Raw genomic sequence first — 18951 nt, 5'->3', positions numbered from 1 at the left:
ATAGCTCAGCCAGCTTGACTTCCTTTTCTGTATATTCAGGAACTGTTATCAGTATTTTTCTAACGGGTAATAGGAGATTTTATAGTCATCTCCTGTCTGCCCCCCACCCACCCACCCACCATGGCTGCTCGTTTGGCAGCTTCATCTACCTTTCAGTTTTCCTTAATAATATCTGAGTTGACACTTTGATGAGCTTTGCAGTGTATTCTGACCACCTCTTTAGGTTTTTGAACTGCCTCAAGTAGGTGTTCAAGACCAGGTTGGACAAGGCCCTGGGCAACCTGATCTAGTGGGTGGTCAGTGAACTAGTGGGCAGCCCCATGGCAGGGGGGTTGGAACTAGATGACCTTTAAGGTCCCTTCCAACCAAAGCCATTCTATGATCTGTGATCTATGATCAGTGCATTACTGGTAACTTCTTTTTCTTCTTGCATGTCATGATAAAATGTCTGTTCTGTTCGGCTATGTGTCCACTTGTATTGCTTCTGTAGTGGTGAGAGATTTGGAAAGTAGAATCTAGTGAAGTGAAATTCTGAGCTAAAGGGGAAAGGGATTGTAAAAAAAGACTCTCCATAAAATCTCATTGTCTTTTATGATGACCACTACTTTCTAAAAATAAACCAGCACTGAAGATTTGGCAACCAATCTCTGAGAGATTAGATCTTGCAATAAATATATTCTAAGACATCCTCCTCGCCCCCCTCCCCACCAAGGGTCAGAAAGGTATTTGTGCTTTCAATTAAATGTCTTTTATGCCCACAGTCTTTTGAGAACCATTGTGAACAACTTGAATGTATGCATGAAGAGCACAGTTTAGGAACCTGGGTTTTGCATCTGTTGTGGTTTAACCTGGCCAGCACACACACAGCCGTTCGCTCACCCTCCCCCCTCCCTCTCTGGGATGGGATAGAGAATCAGAAAGAAATGAAAGCCTGTGGGTTAAGATAAAGACAGTTTATTAGGACAGAAAAGAAAGGAAAATAATAATAATAATGATAATAGTACTACTACTACTAATGTGTACAAAACAAGTGATGCACAATGCAATTGCTCACCACCCGCTGAACAACGCCCAGCCTATCCCTGAGCAGCCGGTCCCCCCACCCCGGCCAGACACCAGTGTGTTATCAACATTATTCTCATCCTAAATCCAAAACGCAGCACCCTACCAGATACTAGGAGGAAAATTAACTCTATCCTAGCTGAAACCAGGACAATATCCACCCCTTATTCCATACCATTTATGTCATACTCGGGTTACACCCTTTCCGGTACATTCCAATTAATCACCACTTTTCATATATGTATATAAAATGTCCACTGAGTTTGTGTAGTCCATGACTGACTTCGGGCGCCATCTGTCACAGCAGGCTTTTAGGGCAGAAGAGATGGTGTGTGATGTTGGATTGTCTCAAGTTAAAGCCTGTTCTCGTTCCATCACACCGCCGTGCTTATCCAATTCTATCAAAATTCATTCATCATTACCTACGTGGCTGTTACTGTGATACCATTAATAGGGCATTGACATATAGCAATCATGGTAGTGATGACATACAGTATTTGATAATAATTAACATAATACAATTCAACTCATGGGCTATTCTCACCCAGTATTAAATCCCATTGAGGTACACACCGGACCTCCCCATTCTTTTGCATTACCCACCAAGTGCATCCAGGTCCCTGAGCAAATGCAATCCCACAAATGGGTTTGACTTTGCCTGAGGCAGGAGTAGCCCAGACTGTCTTCCCCAGCATGGTTTTTACGTGTACTACAGGGACTTTATCCCCTTCTACAGTGCGTAACAGGTTTGATTGGGCAGGTCCGGCTCAGTTGGCAGAACCCCTAGTGTTGACTAACCAGGTGGCCTTTGCCAAATGTGTATCCCAATGTTTGAATGTCCCAGCACCCATTGCCTTCAGTGTAGTCTTTAACAATCCGTTATATCACTTGGTTTTCCCGGAGGCTGGTGCATGACAGGGGATGCGATATACCCACTCAATTCCATGCTCTTTGGCCCAAGTGTCCATAAGGTTGTTTCGGAAATGAGTCCCATTGTCTGACTCAATTCTTTCTGGGGTGCCATGTCGCCATAGGACTTGCTTTTCAAGGCCCAGGATAGTGTTCCGGGCGGTGGCATGGTGCACAAGATATGTTTCCAATCACCCGGTGGTTGCTTCCACCATTGTTAGTATGTAGCGCTTGCCATTGCGGGTTTGAGGGAGTGTGATGTAATCAATCTGCCAGGCCTCCCTATATTTATATTTCAGCCATCATCCTCCATACCAAAGACGCATTAGCTGCTTGGCTTGCTTGATTGCAGCACGTTTCACAGTCATGTATTCATGAGCAATAGTGTCCATGGTCAGGTCCACCCCTCGATCATGAGCCCACCTGTATGTTGCATCTCTGCCTTGATGGCCTGAGGTGTCATGGGCCCATCGAGCTATAAATTATTCACCCTTATGTTGCCAGTCCAGGTCTACCTGAGCCACCTCAATCTTAGCAGCCTGATCCACCTGCTAGTTGTTCTGATGTTCTTCAGTGGCCCCATTCTTGGGTATGTGAGCATCTACATGGTGTACTTTTACAACCAGGTTCTCTACCCGGACAGCAATATCTTGCCACAGTGCAGCAGCCCAGACGGGTTTGCCTCTGTGCTGCCAGTTGCTCTGCTTCCATTGTTGTAACCACCCTCACAGGGCATTTGCTACCATCTATGAACCAGTATAGAGATAGAGAACTGGTCACTTTTCTCGTTCAGCAATATCTAAAGCCAGCTGAATGGCTTTCACTTCTGCAAAGTGACTCGATTCACCTTCTCCCTCAGCAGCTTCTGCAGCTTGATGTTGCAGAACAGAGTGAGAAGCTGAGAAGTCCTTGGCTTAGTGTAAGCGCTGCTCTGCAACAATTAAAACATCAGTGTGATATCAACATTATTCTCATCCTAAATCCAAAACACAGCACCATACCAGCTACTAGGAGGAAAATGAACTCTATCCTAGCTGAAACCAGGACAGCATCACAGCCAGGGTTCCTCTAAAAAGACAAAGCTTGCTCCTGGGAGAGTTGAAGATGGCAAAAAGGTTTACCTGAAGTATTGCAGTCCTGACTGATTAGGGAGGAGAGGGGTGGCAGGACCGTAAGTGCCATCTGTTTCACCCAGAGAAGCAGAGAGTAAAATTCCTCAAAAGTGTTGGATTCTACTATCAAAGTGATGCTTTACAGAGTACTTAAGACCTAACATACTGTGTGGAATGGATTTCTCCTTTCTGGCTTATTAACCTGTCATCTATCAAACTTTAAGACTGTCCTGCAAAACTTGCAAAGGACTTTTTAAGGCATGCTTCTCTCAGGTGCTTGCAAAGTCATTGAGAGGAAAAATAAAAATAATAAATGAAAGTTGCTGTGGCAGTAAGGTTCCCTTAACTTTAAGTGTGTGTTTACTTTTAAGGTAAAACAAAACAAAACAAAACAAAAACTGTAATGACATCTCCCAAAATACTTGGTAGGAATAAGGAGTTTCCTCTGCCAAACCTCTCTCATGCTACCTCAGTGGATCGTCTCAGTGGTGATACTTTAATGAATATTCATATCTGGTTTCATTCTCCTTCCCACACTTCTCTGGTGAGATGAATGAGAAGTTGCTTTGGGGATTCAAAGAACACTAAATGAACTGAATTTTACATGCAGGTACATACAAGCAATTAGTAATCCTGTGTAACCAGACCTACTCTCTGTGCTGGAACTGACATATAAAGAGAAGTTTTAAAGCTGAAACATTGCAGATGGGATTTGAAAATTTTACTTTTGGTTTCTGTGGTATTATTAAAAGCAAAATTATAAAGTAAAGTGGGTCTTGAAAAGATGCTAAAATTAACAATTTCATTTGAACACATTTACTGCTTTAAACTCGTGGCCATCTAGATACAGGATTAGAGTATGATATTTAAAGTATAAGAATCCTTGTTAAATGATCAACTTGGAATGATGTGGTTTGTGATTTGTTTAAAGTTGTTTGTTTTTTTTCTCACTTTGTTGTTTCAGATTTGTCCAATATGTGCAGCGTTACCTGGAGGGGATCCTAATCATGTCACAGATGACTTTGCAGCTCATCTTACACTGGAACACAGAGCTCCTAGAGATTTAATATCCTTTCTTAAGTTGAGGGAAAAGGATTAGATTGTTCCATATGATAGCTGTAACTACTTGTTTTGACTTTTGTAGTCAAGTGGCTGCATCTGTTTTGCTTATTTTATAGAATTGGTGTTTGGCTGTTGGGCATCTGTATGTCTGAAAATACATATATATATATATATAATCAGATTGTGAATGGGCTTTAGGTGTAGCTAGACAATGTCGGTGTGCGTTTGTTTTTGTTTTTGTTTTACTCCTGATAGCCAAGCCTTTTAAAGATGTTTCTGACACTAAGCTGCTTCTTTCTGCACTGCAGCATTTACCCTCATTGGTCTTTAGTTCTGATGCCATTTTTGTGTATGTGAAAGTAATCCAAATGCAGTAGTATATTATAGATAATTATGTGACTGAAAGCAGTAAAACACAAAAGTGAAAGGTAATGCAATAATTAATGTGTGCTCTTGGTAAGAACAACAATAAAAATGTGTAGATTATTTTGAGTATTTAAATACCTTTATTTCCTAATTTTGATGTTAAAATCATAGAATCATAGAATCATAGAATATCCCGAGTTGGAAGGGACCCATAAGGATCTTCGAGTCCAACTCCTGGCACTGCACAAGTCTACCCAAAGTTTTAGACCATGTGACTAAGTGCACAGTCCAAACGCTTCTTAAATTCAGACAGGCTTGGTGCAGTGACTACTTCCCTGGGGAGCCTGTTCCAGTGTGTGACCACCCTCTCGGTGAAGAACCTCTTCCTGATGTCTAGCCTAAACTTCCCCTGCCTCAGCTTAACACCATTCCCGTGGGTCCTATCACTGGTGATTACAGAGAATAGGTCAGCGCCTGCCTCTCAACTCCCCCTCGCGAGGAAGATGTAGACTGCGATGAGGTCCCCCCTCAGCCTCCTCTTCTCCAGGCTGAATAGGCCCAGTGACCTCAGCCGCTCCTCATACGGCTTCCCCTCTAGGCCCTTCACCATCTTCATCGCCCTCCTCTGGACACTCTCCAACAGTTTCACATCCTTTTTCTACTCTGGTGCCCAGAACTGCACACAGTACTCGAGGTGAGGCTACACCAGCGCAGAGTAGAGTGGGACAATCACTTCCCTCAGCTGGCTAGCAATGTCGTACTGGATGCACCCCAGTATACGGTTGGCCCTCCTGGCTGCCAGGGCACACTGCTGGCTCATATTCAGCTTGCTATCAACCACAACCCCCAGATCCCTCTCTGCGGGGCTGCTCTCCAGCGTCTCATTGCCCAGTCTGTACGTATAGCCAGGGTTGCCCCATCCCAGGTGCAGGACCCAGAACTTGCTCTTGTTAAACTTCATGTGGTTGTTCATTGCCCAACTCTCCAGTCTGTTCAGATCTCTCTGCAAGGCCTTTCCACCCTCATCCGAGTCTACAACTCCTCCAAGTTTGGTGTCGTCAGCAAATTTGCTCAAAACACCTTCTAGTCCTACATCCAAATCATTTATAAAAACATTGAAGAGGACTGGCCCTAAAATGGAGCCTTGAGGGACCCCACTAGTGACCATCCGCCAGCCAGATGTGGCCCCATTTACCACAACCCTTTGAGCCCTGTCCGTCAGCCAATTGCTCACCCATCGGATGATGTTTTTGGTAAGTTGTATGCTGGACATTTTGTCCAGTAGGATCCTATGGGAAACTGTGTCAAAAGCTTTACTGAAATCCAAAAAGGTTACATCAACTGGTTTCCCTTGATCGACTAGATGGGTGATCTTATCATAAAAGGAAATCAAGTTAGTCAAACAGGACCTACCCCTCATGAACCCATGTTGGCTGGGATCAATGACTGCATTGTCCCCCAGGTGCGCTTCAGTAACTTCAGGGATAATCTTCTCCATAATTTTACCAGGCACTGACGTGAGACTGACAGGCCTGTAGTTACCAGGGTCTTCTTTCTTGCCCTTCTTGAAAACTGGCACATTTTCCAGCTTCCAGTCAACTGGTACCTCTCCAGATTCCCAAGACCATTGAAAAATAATTGAGAGAGGTCCCGCGATGATGTCAGCCAGCTCTCTGAGCACCCTGGGATGAATCCCATCCGGACCCGTGGACTTGTATGGATCTAGGTGGAGCAGCAAATCCCGCACACATTCAGGGTCGGTTGGGAGTTTGTCATTCCCACTGTCACGGTCCTCCTGCTCAGGGCACCCAGGGTCCCAAAGCCCATCATCAGCGTTGAAGACGGAGGCAAAGAAGGCATTAAACGTCTCTGCTTTGCCTATGTCCTTGTCTGTGAGGTGACCTTCCCCATCAAGTAGCGGACCTATGTTTTCTTTGGTTCTCCTTTTTCTATTCACATATTAAAAAAAAAAACTTTTTATTGTCTCCCACAGACTTGGACAACTTCAACTCTAATTGGTCTTTGGCTGCACGAATTTTCTCCCTACAAACATGAACAGCATCCCTGTATTCCTTCCACGTTGCCTGACCCTCCTTCCAGCAGCCTTACACTTTCTTTTTCTGCCTAAGCTCCAGAAGAAGATCCCTGGTCAGCCAAGGCGGCCTTCTGCCCTCCCTGCCTGACTTCTGATATTTTGGAATTGCCTGATCTTGTGCTTTTAGGAGGCAGTGCTTAAATACTGACCAGCACTGATGGACGCCAACGCCTTTAAAAGCAGTTTCCCAGGGGACCTTGCTAACTAGTTCCCTGAGCAGCAAATCCTTATGTCTATTGAGAAATGTGCTCTGCTTAACATGCATCATCAGTTTAAATTACCTAGTATAAAACTTTGATCCAGAAGGCAGAAAATCCATCCTGACATTTTTTAAACATGATAAAAAGCCTGAAAAAGATTAATTTGCTGCAAGCAGCCCTGGGTGCCTTGGGTTCAGATCTATAGGTCTGACTGGCACTGTTGCTGTGGTTGCATTACACATAAAAAGTTGAATCATTATTCACCTAGTAAATGTTTTTGCTGTTTAATACTTGATAGCAAATGACTTTCCTTAACTGCTTGTTTATGATGAATCTAGCGGTGTTCGACATGTACGTAGAATGTTTCACCCAGGCCGGGGTTTGGGAGGCCCTCGTGCACGTAGATCAAACATGCACTTTACTAGCAGTTCCACTGGTGGGCTTTCGTCTTCTCAAAGTTCCTATTCTACAAGCAATAGAGAAGCCATGGATCCTATAGCTGGTAAGAGCTGTAACCACTGATTTTAGCCCAGTGTCCTTCTTAAATAGACTTTTAAATAAAATTCAAGATGATAATAGTTGCTTTGTTTTTCTGTTTTGAAGTTGAAAGTGTATATATGTTTCCCACTGTCATCGTACTTGATGGGTGTTTACTGATGAACAGTATCCTTGATTGGTTTGTCTACCTGGAACTTCTGAAGCAAAAACCACTGCCCCTTTAGCTTGTGCTTTTAAATTCAGAGACTTCTAGGCTCATTCCCATGACTGACCTGTTCATAGGTGGTATAAAAGAATGGTTGAGGTTGGAAAGGACATCTCAACATAATCTAGTCCAACCCCCTGCTCAAATAAGGTCAGCTAGATCAGGTTGCCAAGGACTGTGTCCAGTTTGATACTGAATATCTTCGTGGATGGAGACACCACAACCTCTCTGGGCAACCTGTTATGGTATTTGACCACCCTCACAGTAGAAAAGTGTTTTCTTGTTTTCAGATGGATTTAATTTGTTTTAATTTTGACTCTTGTTCTGTCAGTGTACACTACTGATAAGAGTCTGTCTCCCTCTTCTTCATTCCCTCCCATCAGATATTTATAGAATCATAAAATGGTTTGGGTTGGAAGGGACCTTAAAGATCATTTAGTCCAACCCCTCTGCCATGGGCAGGGACACCTCCCACTAGATCAGGTTGCCCAAAGTCCCATCCAACCTGACCTTGAACATTTCTGGGAAGGGGCATCCACAACCTCTCTGGGCAACCTGTTCCAGTGCTTCACCACCCTCAGAGTAAATAATTTCTTCCTTATATCTAATCTAAACCTACCCTCTTTTAGTTTAAAGCCATTACTCCTTGTCCTATCCCTACACTCCCTGGTAAAAAGTCTTTCTTCATCTTTCTTATAAAGCCCCCTTTAAGTATTGGAAGGCTGCAATAAGGTCTCCCTATAGCCTTCTCTTCTCCAAGCTAAACAACCCCAGCTCTCTCAGCCTTTCTTCATAGGAGAGGTGTTCCAGCCCTCTGATCATCATTGTGTCCTTCCTCTGGACCCACTCAAACAGGCCTATGTCCTTCTTATATTGGGTGCCCCAGAGCTGGTTGAGTGTACTCCAGGTGGGGTCTCACAAGAGAGGAGTAAAGGGGGGAGAATCACCTCCCTCGACCTACTGACCATGCTTCTTTTGATGTAGCCCAGGATACAGTTGGCTTTCTGGGCTGCAAGTGCACATTGCTGGCTCATGTTGAGCTTCTCATCAACCAACACCCCCAGGTCTTTCTCCACAGAGCTGCTCTCAATCCATTCTCCACCCAGCCGGTATTTGTGCTTGGGATTGCCCCGACCCAGGTGCAGGACCTTGCACTCGGTCTTGTTGAACTTCATGAGGTTCTCATGGGCCCACTTCTCAAGCCTGTCAAGGTCCCTCTATGATGGCATTCCTTCCTATTTAAGTGTCATCTGCACCACACAGCTTGGTGTCTGCAAACCTGCTGAGGGTATACTTGATCCAACTGTCCATGTCATTAATAAAGATGTTAGCCAGTACCAGTCCCAATACAGACCCCTGAGGGACACAACTCATCACAGATCTCCATCTGGACATTGAGCTGTTGACTGCAACTCTTAGAATGCAACTATCCAGCCAGTTCCTTATCCACCGAGTGGTCCATCCGTCAAATGTATGTCTCTCCATTTTAGAGACAAGGATGTTGTACAGGATGGTATCAAATGCTTTGCACAAGTCCAGGTAGATGACATCAATCGCTCTTTCCTTGTCCACTGATATAGTCACTCCATCATAGAATGCTGCTAGATTGGCCAGGCACAAATTGCCCTTGGTGAAGCCATGTTGGATGTCTTGAATCACCTCCCTGTCTTCCATATATCTTAACATAGCTTCCAGGAGGGAGGATCTTTTCCATGATCTTTCCAGGCACAGAGATGAGGCTGATTGATTGGTCAGTAGTTCCCAGGGTCCTCCTTTCTACCCATTTTAAAAATGTTTGTGATGTTTCCCTTTTTCCAGTCACTGAAGACTTTGCCTGACTGCCATGACTTTTCAAATATGATGGAGGGTGATTTGGCAACTACATCAGCCAGTTCCCTCTGGACCCTGGGCTGCATCTCATCAGACCTCATAGACTTATTTATGTTCAGGTTCTTCAGGTGGTCTCAAACCCAATCTTCACTCATACTGGGAGAGACTTCATTACCCCAGTCCCTGCCTTGAGGTTCAGGGACTTCAGAGATGTGGGAAGAGTGATTGCCAGTGAAGACTGAGGTAAAAAAAAATAATTGTTGAGTACCTCAGCCTTCTCCATGTCTATTGTCACCAGTTCTGCCATCTAATTTATCAGGGGGGTACATTCTCTTTAGTCTTCCTTTTCTGGCTAATTTACCTGTAGAATCCCTTCTTATTATTCTTTGCATCCCTTGCCAACAAGGTCAGCTTCACCTGTGCCTTGGCTTTCCTGATCCCATCCCTACACATTCGGGCAGCATCCCTATACTCTTCCCAGGCCACATGTCCCTGCTTCCACCAGCAGGTCCTTACTCAGCCATGCTGGTCTCCTGCTTTCCCTGCCTGATTTCTTACATGTGGGAATGGAGGGCTCTTGTGCTCTTTGAAAAGTGTCCTTAAAGAGCTGCCAGCTCTGAACAGTTATACACATCGATAAGATTTCCCACTTAAGCCTTCTCTTTTCCAGTCTGAAGAGTCCCAGGTCTCTTCACCTCTCTTCATATATATGTATGTATATATTTTTAAATGTAGTTGTTTCTAACCACTGTTACCTACTTCAATGCATCTAACTTTAATTTGCTGTATGCATAGAGGTGTTTATGGAGGAAATTAAGAATCTTATTTTTTTTAGCACAAACTAAGTGCTGTACTTGGGTTCATCAAGATGAAATTAGCTCAATTGGAATATTATTGATAGACATTTAAAAATATAAACTGAGCACATCAGATTAAAGTTTGAATGTTAGGCTTGCTGATTTTAGGAGGTCTTTTAAGTCTTTTTAAATTCTTAAGTAAATGTATTTTTGTAAGCATTTTGTGTCATATTTTGGATAATTTTAGGAGAATTTTGAAGGGCAAGATGTCTCATTTTTAACTTCCAACAGTCAGGCATGTTTTTAAGATTTACAGATATAATCTGTAAGTATGTGTTGAGTTTTGTAATTTTCAAGAATAATTTCTCTATAAAGATTTTTTTAAATGACCAAGAAGTTGGTTTATAAAAGTTCTATAATTTCTTCTAATGCAAAATCTTAATGGCATCAATATTACACTGTTATGGGGAAAGATGATAAGTGTCAGGAAAACTTCAGAACTTCCTGCTGTTATCTGCCTTTGTTTCAGTTGCTGGAAGGGCATGAATGTTTAAACTGGAGCTTCTCGTTGGGCTGTGATTCCTTGAAAGGCAGTGAGCCAATTTAAGAACACATCACTCTTGAAAGAGGAAGCCGCAGCTCTACCCTCCCTCTTTCTATAAGCATAGTCCCCTTGCCTCTGTTGTGCTGGCTTGAGTATTCTTCAGGCCCTCTGTGAGCTGATTTAACTCATTGAAATGACAGAAAAAAATAATAGAATAATTTAGATTAGAATGGACCTCTGCAGGTTGTCTAGTCCCAACCCCTGCTCAAAGCAGATCTGTTTTGATCAGGTTGCTCAAGGCCTCATTCAGCTGAGTTTTGAATGCCTCCAAGGACAAAGATCCCACAACCTCTCTGGGCAACATGTTCTAGTATTTAACAACCTTCATGTTTAAACAACCCTTTAGATGTAATAGAAATTTCCCATGTTTCCTTCTCTGACTCTTGTCCTATTGCTGTATACCTCTGAGAAGAGTTTGGTTTGGTCTTCCCTATATCTTCAATTGGTAGTTTCAGAGTAATTTCAGACAGAAATAAGATTTCTTCAAAAGTAGTCTCTTCCGATCTGAACAAACCCAGTTCTCCCCACTCTTTCCTCATGTCCTGTGTGTTCCAGCCTCCTGATCATCTTGGTGGCCCTTCACAGGACTTGCTCCATTATGTCCATGTGTCTCTTGTCCTGGGGAACCTAAACTGAACACAGCACTCTGGATGTGGCCTCGACAGTGCCAAATAGAGGGGAAGAATCGCTTCCTGGGACCTGCTGGCTGCATTCCTACTAAAAATATTGCAGCAAAAGAGGAAAAAAGTTTTCTTTTGTCTTAGTGAGTTAAGTTAGGTCATGTGTCTGAAAAGCACTAGAGTTCATGCAAGAAGGGAGGATGTTTGTGTGTCCTGGAGTGCAATGCTTATTACTGTTACAGTGGATGTTAGTGCAGCTCAGTTAAATGTGAAGTGAGTGCCTTGGTTTCAGCCTCACAAGGCCTTCTCATTTAGGAGCATAAAAGGTGTAATAAAATGGCATTCCTTTGAGTCTTGTCTTTTTTTTTTTGGTGGAACTTATTTATTTATTTACTTCTTTATTTGCATTTTGAGAATGTAGTGCCATCTGGTTGGGTGTCTATCTCATACCAAGCCTGTGTCTCAAGCTCAGATCTGCTACCGGGGTACAGTTAGGCTATACTCAAAGTGATTTTTTTCAAAGTGAGGATAAGTACAGCTGTCTTGCTTGACAGCATTATTAGTCTTCCCTTTTTATTGGGGTAATAATTAGTACATACTACCAGAAGTTAGAACTTGTGCTTGTAACAGATCTCTAAACATTATTTATTTTTCTCTTTGTTGTAGTTGTCAATAATTAATGAAATAAAATATTATTGGTAGCTAATCTTGATATGATTAGCTGTGCTGATTAAAAGGGACTTGAGCATTTACTGTTTGCATTCCAAGAGTTCCTGATGAAAGAGCTACTGCACTGGGCTTTATTCCCCTAAGAAATGCCTAGTTTCAAAGGTTTATATCTTGAAAGTAAGATGGAAGGAATTTTTTTATGACCTATAATAACGACTTGTAGCTTTAATGAGGGTTGGGTAGATGGGGAACAAATTAATCTTCTGTCCTCCTTGCATCAAACACATCAAAGTAGTACTCACAAATTTGTTTGGAATATAATCTGTAGTAAATGCAAGTAAATTGTACAGAGTTTACTGTAGTAAACTGAGCAATAACTTATTATTAACATTTATTTTAGGAAATGCTTAGCATGGACAGAATTTGTTGGTATTGAACTTTGGAAGAAAGCATTTCATGCCATATTTTATTTATTTATAATTGTTATAATTTCTTTATTTCCAGCAGAGGTCAAAAGTCACACACAAAAAAACCCCACTGTGGTCAAATATTTTTTAATGTCATACAGCCTTTGAAAAAGCTTTCTGAACTATATATTTTCTAGAAATGTCTGAAAAGAGTCTCCGATTTTTGTCTTTCTGCAACACAGCTACCCTCTGGAATACATATTAAAGGTGGATTTGGGGGGGAGAATAAAACCACCAACTGAAGTGAAAATTGAAATGGTTTCTTAGTCAGTAACTATTTTGACTCGAAGATAACATTTTAGAAAATTGTTGCACAGGATATTGCTTATAGGACATTTCTCATAGGTTGACTCTTATTGGTTTAAAAAGCTTTAAGCTTTGAATCTTTTATGCACAGTTCTTTACTCTAGATGAGTCTTAATCTTCCTTGCCCTATGGGTTTTGAGATATGGGATGCTTGTAATGGATAGCCCATGAAGCTTTCCAAATCAATATGATTTTTTCATTAATTTCATTGATGAAAGGTTTTAGAAAGCAAAAGAATTGATATACTGGTATTCAGGACATATTTATGTTGTTGCATGGTATGTATTTAAGCAGATTTCACCGTAGAAACTTTTCTCTCTTCTGGCAGAGCTTTTATCTCAGTTATCAGGCGTGAGACGTTCTGCAGGGCAGCTCAGTTCTTCTGGCCCTTCTGCTTCTCAGTTACAGCAGCTGCAGATGCAACTGCAGTTGGAGCGACAGCATGCTCAAGCAGCAAGACAACAACTGGAGACTGCACGCAATGCAACTAGACGCACTAACACAAGCAGCATCCCCACCACTCTTACACAATCTGTAGCAGCAACCAATACATCTAACACAGAAAATATTCAACAGACTATCCAGAACTCCCAGTTTCTTCTTACAAGGTAATTTATTCTAGGGGTTTAACTCCTGCCATTTCTGTTTTCCTAGTCCCTGTTACAGACAGAGTTCGGTGAAACTACTATGTGTTTAGTTTGGTATGTGCTTTAGTATAGCAAAGTAGGGTCTTTAACTGCAGGTAAATATATCCCAGGATTAACAGGCCAATCAGTGAATTTTACAGAATATGCTGATGTTAGAGGTCAATAGCTGTTGCAGAATATCTGTAATTCATAACTCAATGTAAAAGAAAAATATTTCACACTTTAGTGCAGCACCATTAAAAGCAGTAAACTTCATCCACTGAATTGTTCTTAAACTTGATTACTCTGTACTTAAAGATGTGGTAGTAGCCTGTGCTTTGTCAAAATATCAGAATAACATTAAATAGCACATGTTGTGTACTGTAATCATAAGAAATGTGATGTGTTGACATTTTTCAGTTTATGTGCAGTTAGGTATTTATGCACAAACTTATAATACAGTCACAAAAATTAAATAGAACCACACCGTTAGGAGCAAAGCAAAACCAAGGAAATATTATCTGAGTAGTAGTTTGTAGCTGGCCTGAAGGGAATTCTTCTGTTTTCAGAAAACCAACTCCCAAGAGTTGGCTGCAGAAATAACCCATGGAGTCTCAGTGTTCGTGAAAGTGAGAGGCAGTCTCACAGGCATGCTGCATTTCATCTATGTGTCTAGGAATGTATTTAAAGCTTTAGACTGGAATATGGATTAATTGTTTTCTGCAGGCCTTGGAAAGGAGGTTAGTCTTATAACTTGAGCTATATAGCTGTATGAGTTGCTTACAGTTTCAGCCATGGAACTTCTTCTGACAGATCCCTAATGAAGTTTGTAGTTGAGATACTATGTTTTTGTTTCCATTTGCAACATCTCCTTTTCAATCCTGCTGTGTGTCTGCTCCTAGGCAATGAATAAATATTACTTGCTGTTTTTCAATTTCAAGAGAAACATAAGGAATATTGCTTTACTAAACTGTGCTTGTTTACCCTACTACTTCTGATAAAACAAGAGCATTTACAATAATGTTTCAAACTTTTATGCTGATAATGTTAGGGGAGAGATATTAAAAGGTATTGTTATTTAATAGGAAATCTTTAATTAAGGCTGAAGGTCAAATACAGGTTTATATATAAAATATTTTGGATCAAAAAAGCAAATAAGGAACTTACTATTAATAAGCAGAATACATAGCTGTTTCAGAAAGTATAGTTAGATCCTAGAGTTCCTCTATAGAAGAGTTGCCCACACTTATTCCATCTCTTTTGGGAGGTTTAGAATATTGATTTTCAGGATTCAAATGGGGGGTTTGGGTGTTTTTCAATTGTATGTTGGGAAAGAGCACAGATAATTAAACAGTTGCTGTGTCTAGATACCTGGGTTGGAACAAGTTATTGCTGTCATGCTTATTTTTATCTAAACTCATAATAATATCTCAATCCAAAACTTTTTGAAAATAATAACTTTAATGAAAGTATCTGAAAATGTCAGTCATTGATCTTGTGAGCTAGGATAGAACTGGAGTAAGTTCCTCAAATCCCTCTGAAGGGTAAGAAACTTTGGAAATAGCTATTTTTTCCTTCAGCCTTAGAATCCACTTCTGTGATTTTTTTTATAGTAACTAGGAGCAAGTTTGTTAAATGTCTATATTCTTGTTACATCAGGAGTGCCAGGCATTGTCAGATATGCACGTGTCAAAAGTGCAGTAGTACCTAGGCTGTTTTCAAACGGAATGATTTTCAGATGTTATTCAGCATGCGTCAGTCCAACTGTTAGGCTTAGTAATATCATCAACAAAATGGGCTGTCACTAACTGCAGGTCTTCTCTCTTTCTGTGCTGCTATGCAGGTTGAATGATCCTAAGATGTCAGAAGCAGAGCGTCAGTCAAAGGAAAGTGAACGGGCAGACCGTAGCTTATTTGTTCAAGAGCTTCTACTATCTACTTTGATGCAGGAAGAAAGTTCCTCCTCAGATGAGGATGAGCGGGGAGAAATTGCTGATTTTGGTGCTATGGGCTGTGTAGATATTATGCCTCTAGATGTTGCTTTGGAAAACCTAAATTTAAAAGAGAATAATAAAGGAAATGAGCCTCTTCCGCCTCCTCTTTGATGGCATCCCATTTTGCAGACAATGTCCTCTGTGCTGTATTTGCCAATGAAATTGGACAACAACTATCTTGGGTTTGTTTTGGTGATTGTAATTTCAGGTCTGTTGCTCTTGTTACACTGTGTACATTCAAAGGAAGAGAGAAAAGATAGATATGATAATCATTTCCACTTAACCAATTTTTACTTTTAGCAGGAAAATATAGGTTGCAGTGCAGAGAAAAAAGTTCTGTGTCCCGTAGCTTCACATGCAAAAAGCTCTCCTAATACTCCACATTCAAACTGAAGGGGAAAAATGAAAAATCTCTAATGAAGCTGCTGTGTGTATTTATGACTATTAATGAATAAAAATTGCTTGGATGGTTTACCTTAACTACTGCATGATGTTTTTTGCAGCGTGCATGAGTTTTAGTGACCTTGTCATTTAAAAAAAAATAAAAAGTACAAGTAGTAAAAGTATAAAATCCCAAAGCTTTCCCATTATTCAAAGGTAATGTGACAAAAAAGATTAATACTCACTAGCAGTTTGTAGCGATGAAGTAGCCTTTGAGTAACATATGACCAATGACCTTTTCTATGTACTCTCCCTGTGTATTAATGCAAACTCTGCAGTGGGCTATATTGTTATTTCCAGGGTGTGGTGTTTTGCTATATTGTAACCACTATGATGCCCTGTTAGCCATCATATTCATATGGAATTCAACTTTTTATACATCGGTAGGAGACAAAAAAAAAAAAACAACACAAGGGCCACTACTTGGAATCTACCACAGAGAGCTTTTGTGTGCCCTAAAAACAAATTTCATTCATCATTCTTTAAAGCTTTCCTTTCTGTGTTTAATTTCTTTTAACTGTTAAATATACTTTATTTAGGTGTAGATGATGCATATATTCACTGCTGGGGGAGGGGGGGAATTAACCTGGATTATGTTATCTTAGTTCTAAGTCTTCACAGTCCTTATCATTTTGAGTTATTTATGTATTTGCTTCATAGCTTGCAGAGACTTCTCAGTATCAGGAAAGCTTGAGGATTTGATTCCCAGATATCTCCATATGTTATAATTGAATTCTTAATGCTAATTTCCTATTAATCTTTATTTATTGGGTTTTGGGGTTATATTTCTGACATAAAAAAATAAAGTGTTTTTAATTGAGTCATGCCACCTACTTGCCTATAATGTTAACCCTATATGCTTTTAAGTTAGTTTTTGTCTTGTGGGGTAGACCTCCTTTGAACATTCTTCAATAGTTTTATACCTGTCTTATACTGTGGCGCCCAAAACTGCACACAGTACTCAAGGTGAGGCCGCACCAGTGCAGAGTAATGTGAAACAACCACTTGCATCGACCAGCTAGAAATTCTGTGCATAATACATTCCAGGATATGGTTGGCCCTTTTGGCTGCCAAGGCACACTGTTGAGTCATAAACAACTTGCCATCAACCAAAACCCCCAGATCCCTTTCTGTTGGGCTGCTCTCCAGCCTGTCGTTCCCCAGTCTGTATGTACATCCAGGGTTGCCCCTTCCCAGGTGTATCATCATTGGAATAGGGAAGTGATTGTCCCCCTGTACTCGGCTCTGGTGAGGCCGCACCTCGAGTACTGTGTTCAGTTTTGGGCTCCTCACTACAAGAAGGACATGGAGGTGCTCGAGCATGTCCAGAGAAGGGCAACAAAGCTGGTAAGGGGTCTGGAGAACAAGTCTTACGAGGATCAGCTGAGGGAGCTGGGGTTGTTCAGCCTGGAGAAGAGGAGGCTCAGGGGCGACCTTATCACTCTCTACAGGTACCTGAAAGGAGGCTGTAGCGAGGTGGGGATTGGTCTATTCTCCCACGTGCCTGGTGACAGGAGTAGGGGGAATGGGCTAAAGTTGCGCCAGGGGAGGTTTAGGTTGGATATTAGGAAGAACTTCTTTACCGATAGGGTTGTTAGGCATTGGAATGGGCTGCCCAGGGAAGTGGTTGAGTCACCATCCCTGGAGGTCTTTAAGAGACGTTTAGATGTAGAGCTTAGTGATATGGTTTAGTGGAGGACTTGTTAGTGTTAGGTCAGAGGTTGGACTAGGTGATCTTGGAGGTCTCTTCCAGCCTAGATGATTCTGTGATTCTGTGAAAAGAAGCGTGGCCAGCAGGTCAGAGGAGGTGATTTTCCCCCTCTACTATGCTCTTGTGAGACCCCACCTGGAGTACTGTGTTCAGTTCAGTTTCTGGATGAAAAATATGCAAAAAAATATTAAGAAGGGATTCTATCCATACGTTGGCCAGAAAAGAAAGGCCAAGGAGAGTGTACCCCCTCTGATAGACAAGAAGGGAGAACTGGTAACAACAGACATGGAGAAGGCTGAGTTACTCAACAACTTCTTTGCCTCAGTCTTCACTGCCAGTCAGGCTACCCACGTCTCTCGTTTCCCTGAAACTGTAGATCAGGGCTGTAGGAACAAAGTCCTTCCCACTGGAAGCGAAGAGCAGGTTCAAGACTACCTGATGGAACTCCAGTTGCCCTGGGCACCTGGCTCTAGTGGGTAGCATCACTACCCATGGCAGAGGGGTTAGAACTAGATGATTTTTAAGGTCCCTTCCAACCCAATCCGTTCTATGACTCTATAATGCTAAGATTCTATGATTCTATTTGTTAAGTGATATAGTGATGAAGCACCACACAGCCGTTCGCTCACCCTCCCCCCTCCCTCTCTGGGATGGGATAGAGAATCAGAAAGAAATGAAAGCCTGTGGGTTAAGATAAAGACAGTTTATTAGGACAGAAAAGAAAGGAAAATAATAATAATAATGATAATAGTACTACTACTACTAATGTGTACAAAACAAGTGATGCACAATGCAATTGCTCACCACCCGCTGAACAACGCCCAGCCTATCCCTGAGCAGCCGGTCCCCCCACCCCGGCCAGACACCAGTGTGTTATCAACATTATTCTCATCCTAAATCCAAAACGCAGCACCCTACCAGATACTAGGAGGAAAATTAACTCTATCCTAGCTGAAACCAGGACAATATCCACCCCTTATTCCATACCATTTATGTCATACTCGGGTTACACCCTTTCCGGTACATTCCAATTAATCACCACTTTTCATATATGTATATAAAATGTCCACTGAGTTTGTGTAGTCCATGACTGACTTCGGGCGCCATCTGTCACAGCAGGCTTTTAGGGCAGAAGAGATGGTGTGTGATGTTGGATTGTCTCAAGTTAAAGCCTGTTCTCGTTCCATCACACCGCCGTGCTTATCCAATTCTATCAAAATTCATTCATCATTACCTACGTGGCTGTTACTGTGATACCATTAATAGGGCATTGACATATAGCAATCATGGTAGTGATGACATACAGTATTTGATAATAATTAACATAATACAATTCAACTCATGGGCTATTCTCACCCAGTATTAAATCCCATTGAG

At 41.6% G+C, this 18951-nt stretch overlaps 1 protein-coding gene across 2 annotated transcripts in view; it reads left to right on the top strand.

The window, feature by feature from the left end:
- Nucleotides 1-15664, top strand: part of LOC121063044 (E3 ubiquitin-protein ligase KCMF1-like) — a 119913-nt gene extending 104249 nt beyond the window's left edge. For both annotated transcript variants that reach the window (XM_040543341.1, XM_040543340.1), the window contains exons 4-7: nucleotides 4048-4149; nucleotides 7134-7308; nucleotides 13131-13410; nucleotides 15272-15664. In XM_040543341.1, coding sequence (XP_040399275.1) covers nucleotides 4048-4149; nucleotides 7134-7308; nucleotides 13131-13410; nucleotides 15272-15533 — 819 coding nt within the window. In that variant the 3' untranslated portion in view covers nucleotides 15534-15664. The remainder of the gene's footprint in view (nucleotides 1-4047; nucleotides 4150-7133; nucleotides 7309-13130; nucleotides 13411-15271) is intronic.
- Nucleotides 15665-18951: the final 3287 nt, after the last annotated feature.

The sequence above is a fragment of the Cygnus olor genome (assembly GCF_009769625.2).
Source record: "Cygnus olor isolate bCygOlo1 chromosome W unlocalized genomic scaffold, bCygOlo1.pri.v2 SUPER_W8, whole genome shotgun sequence".
In the NCBI taxonomy this organism is placed as follows: domain Eukaryota; kingdom Metazoa; phylum Chordata; class Aves; order Anseriformes; family Anatidae; genus Cygnus; species Cygnus olor.
The sequence above is the reverse complement of the archived record's forward strand: the minus strand, read 5'-3'. Positions and strand labels throughout refer to the sequence as shown.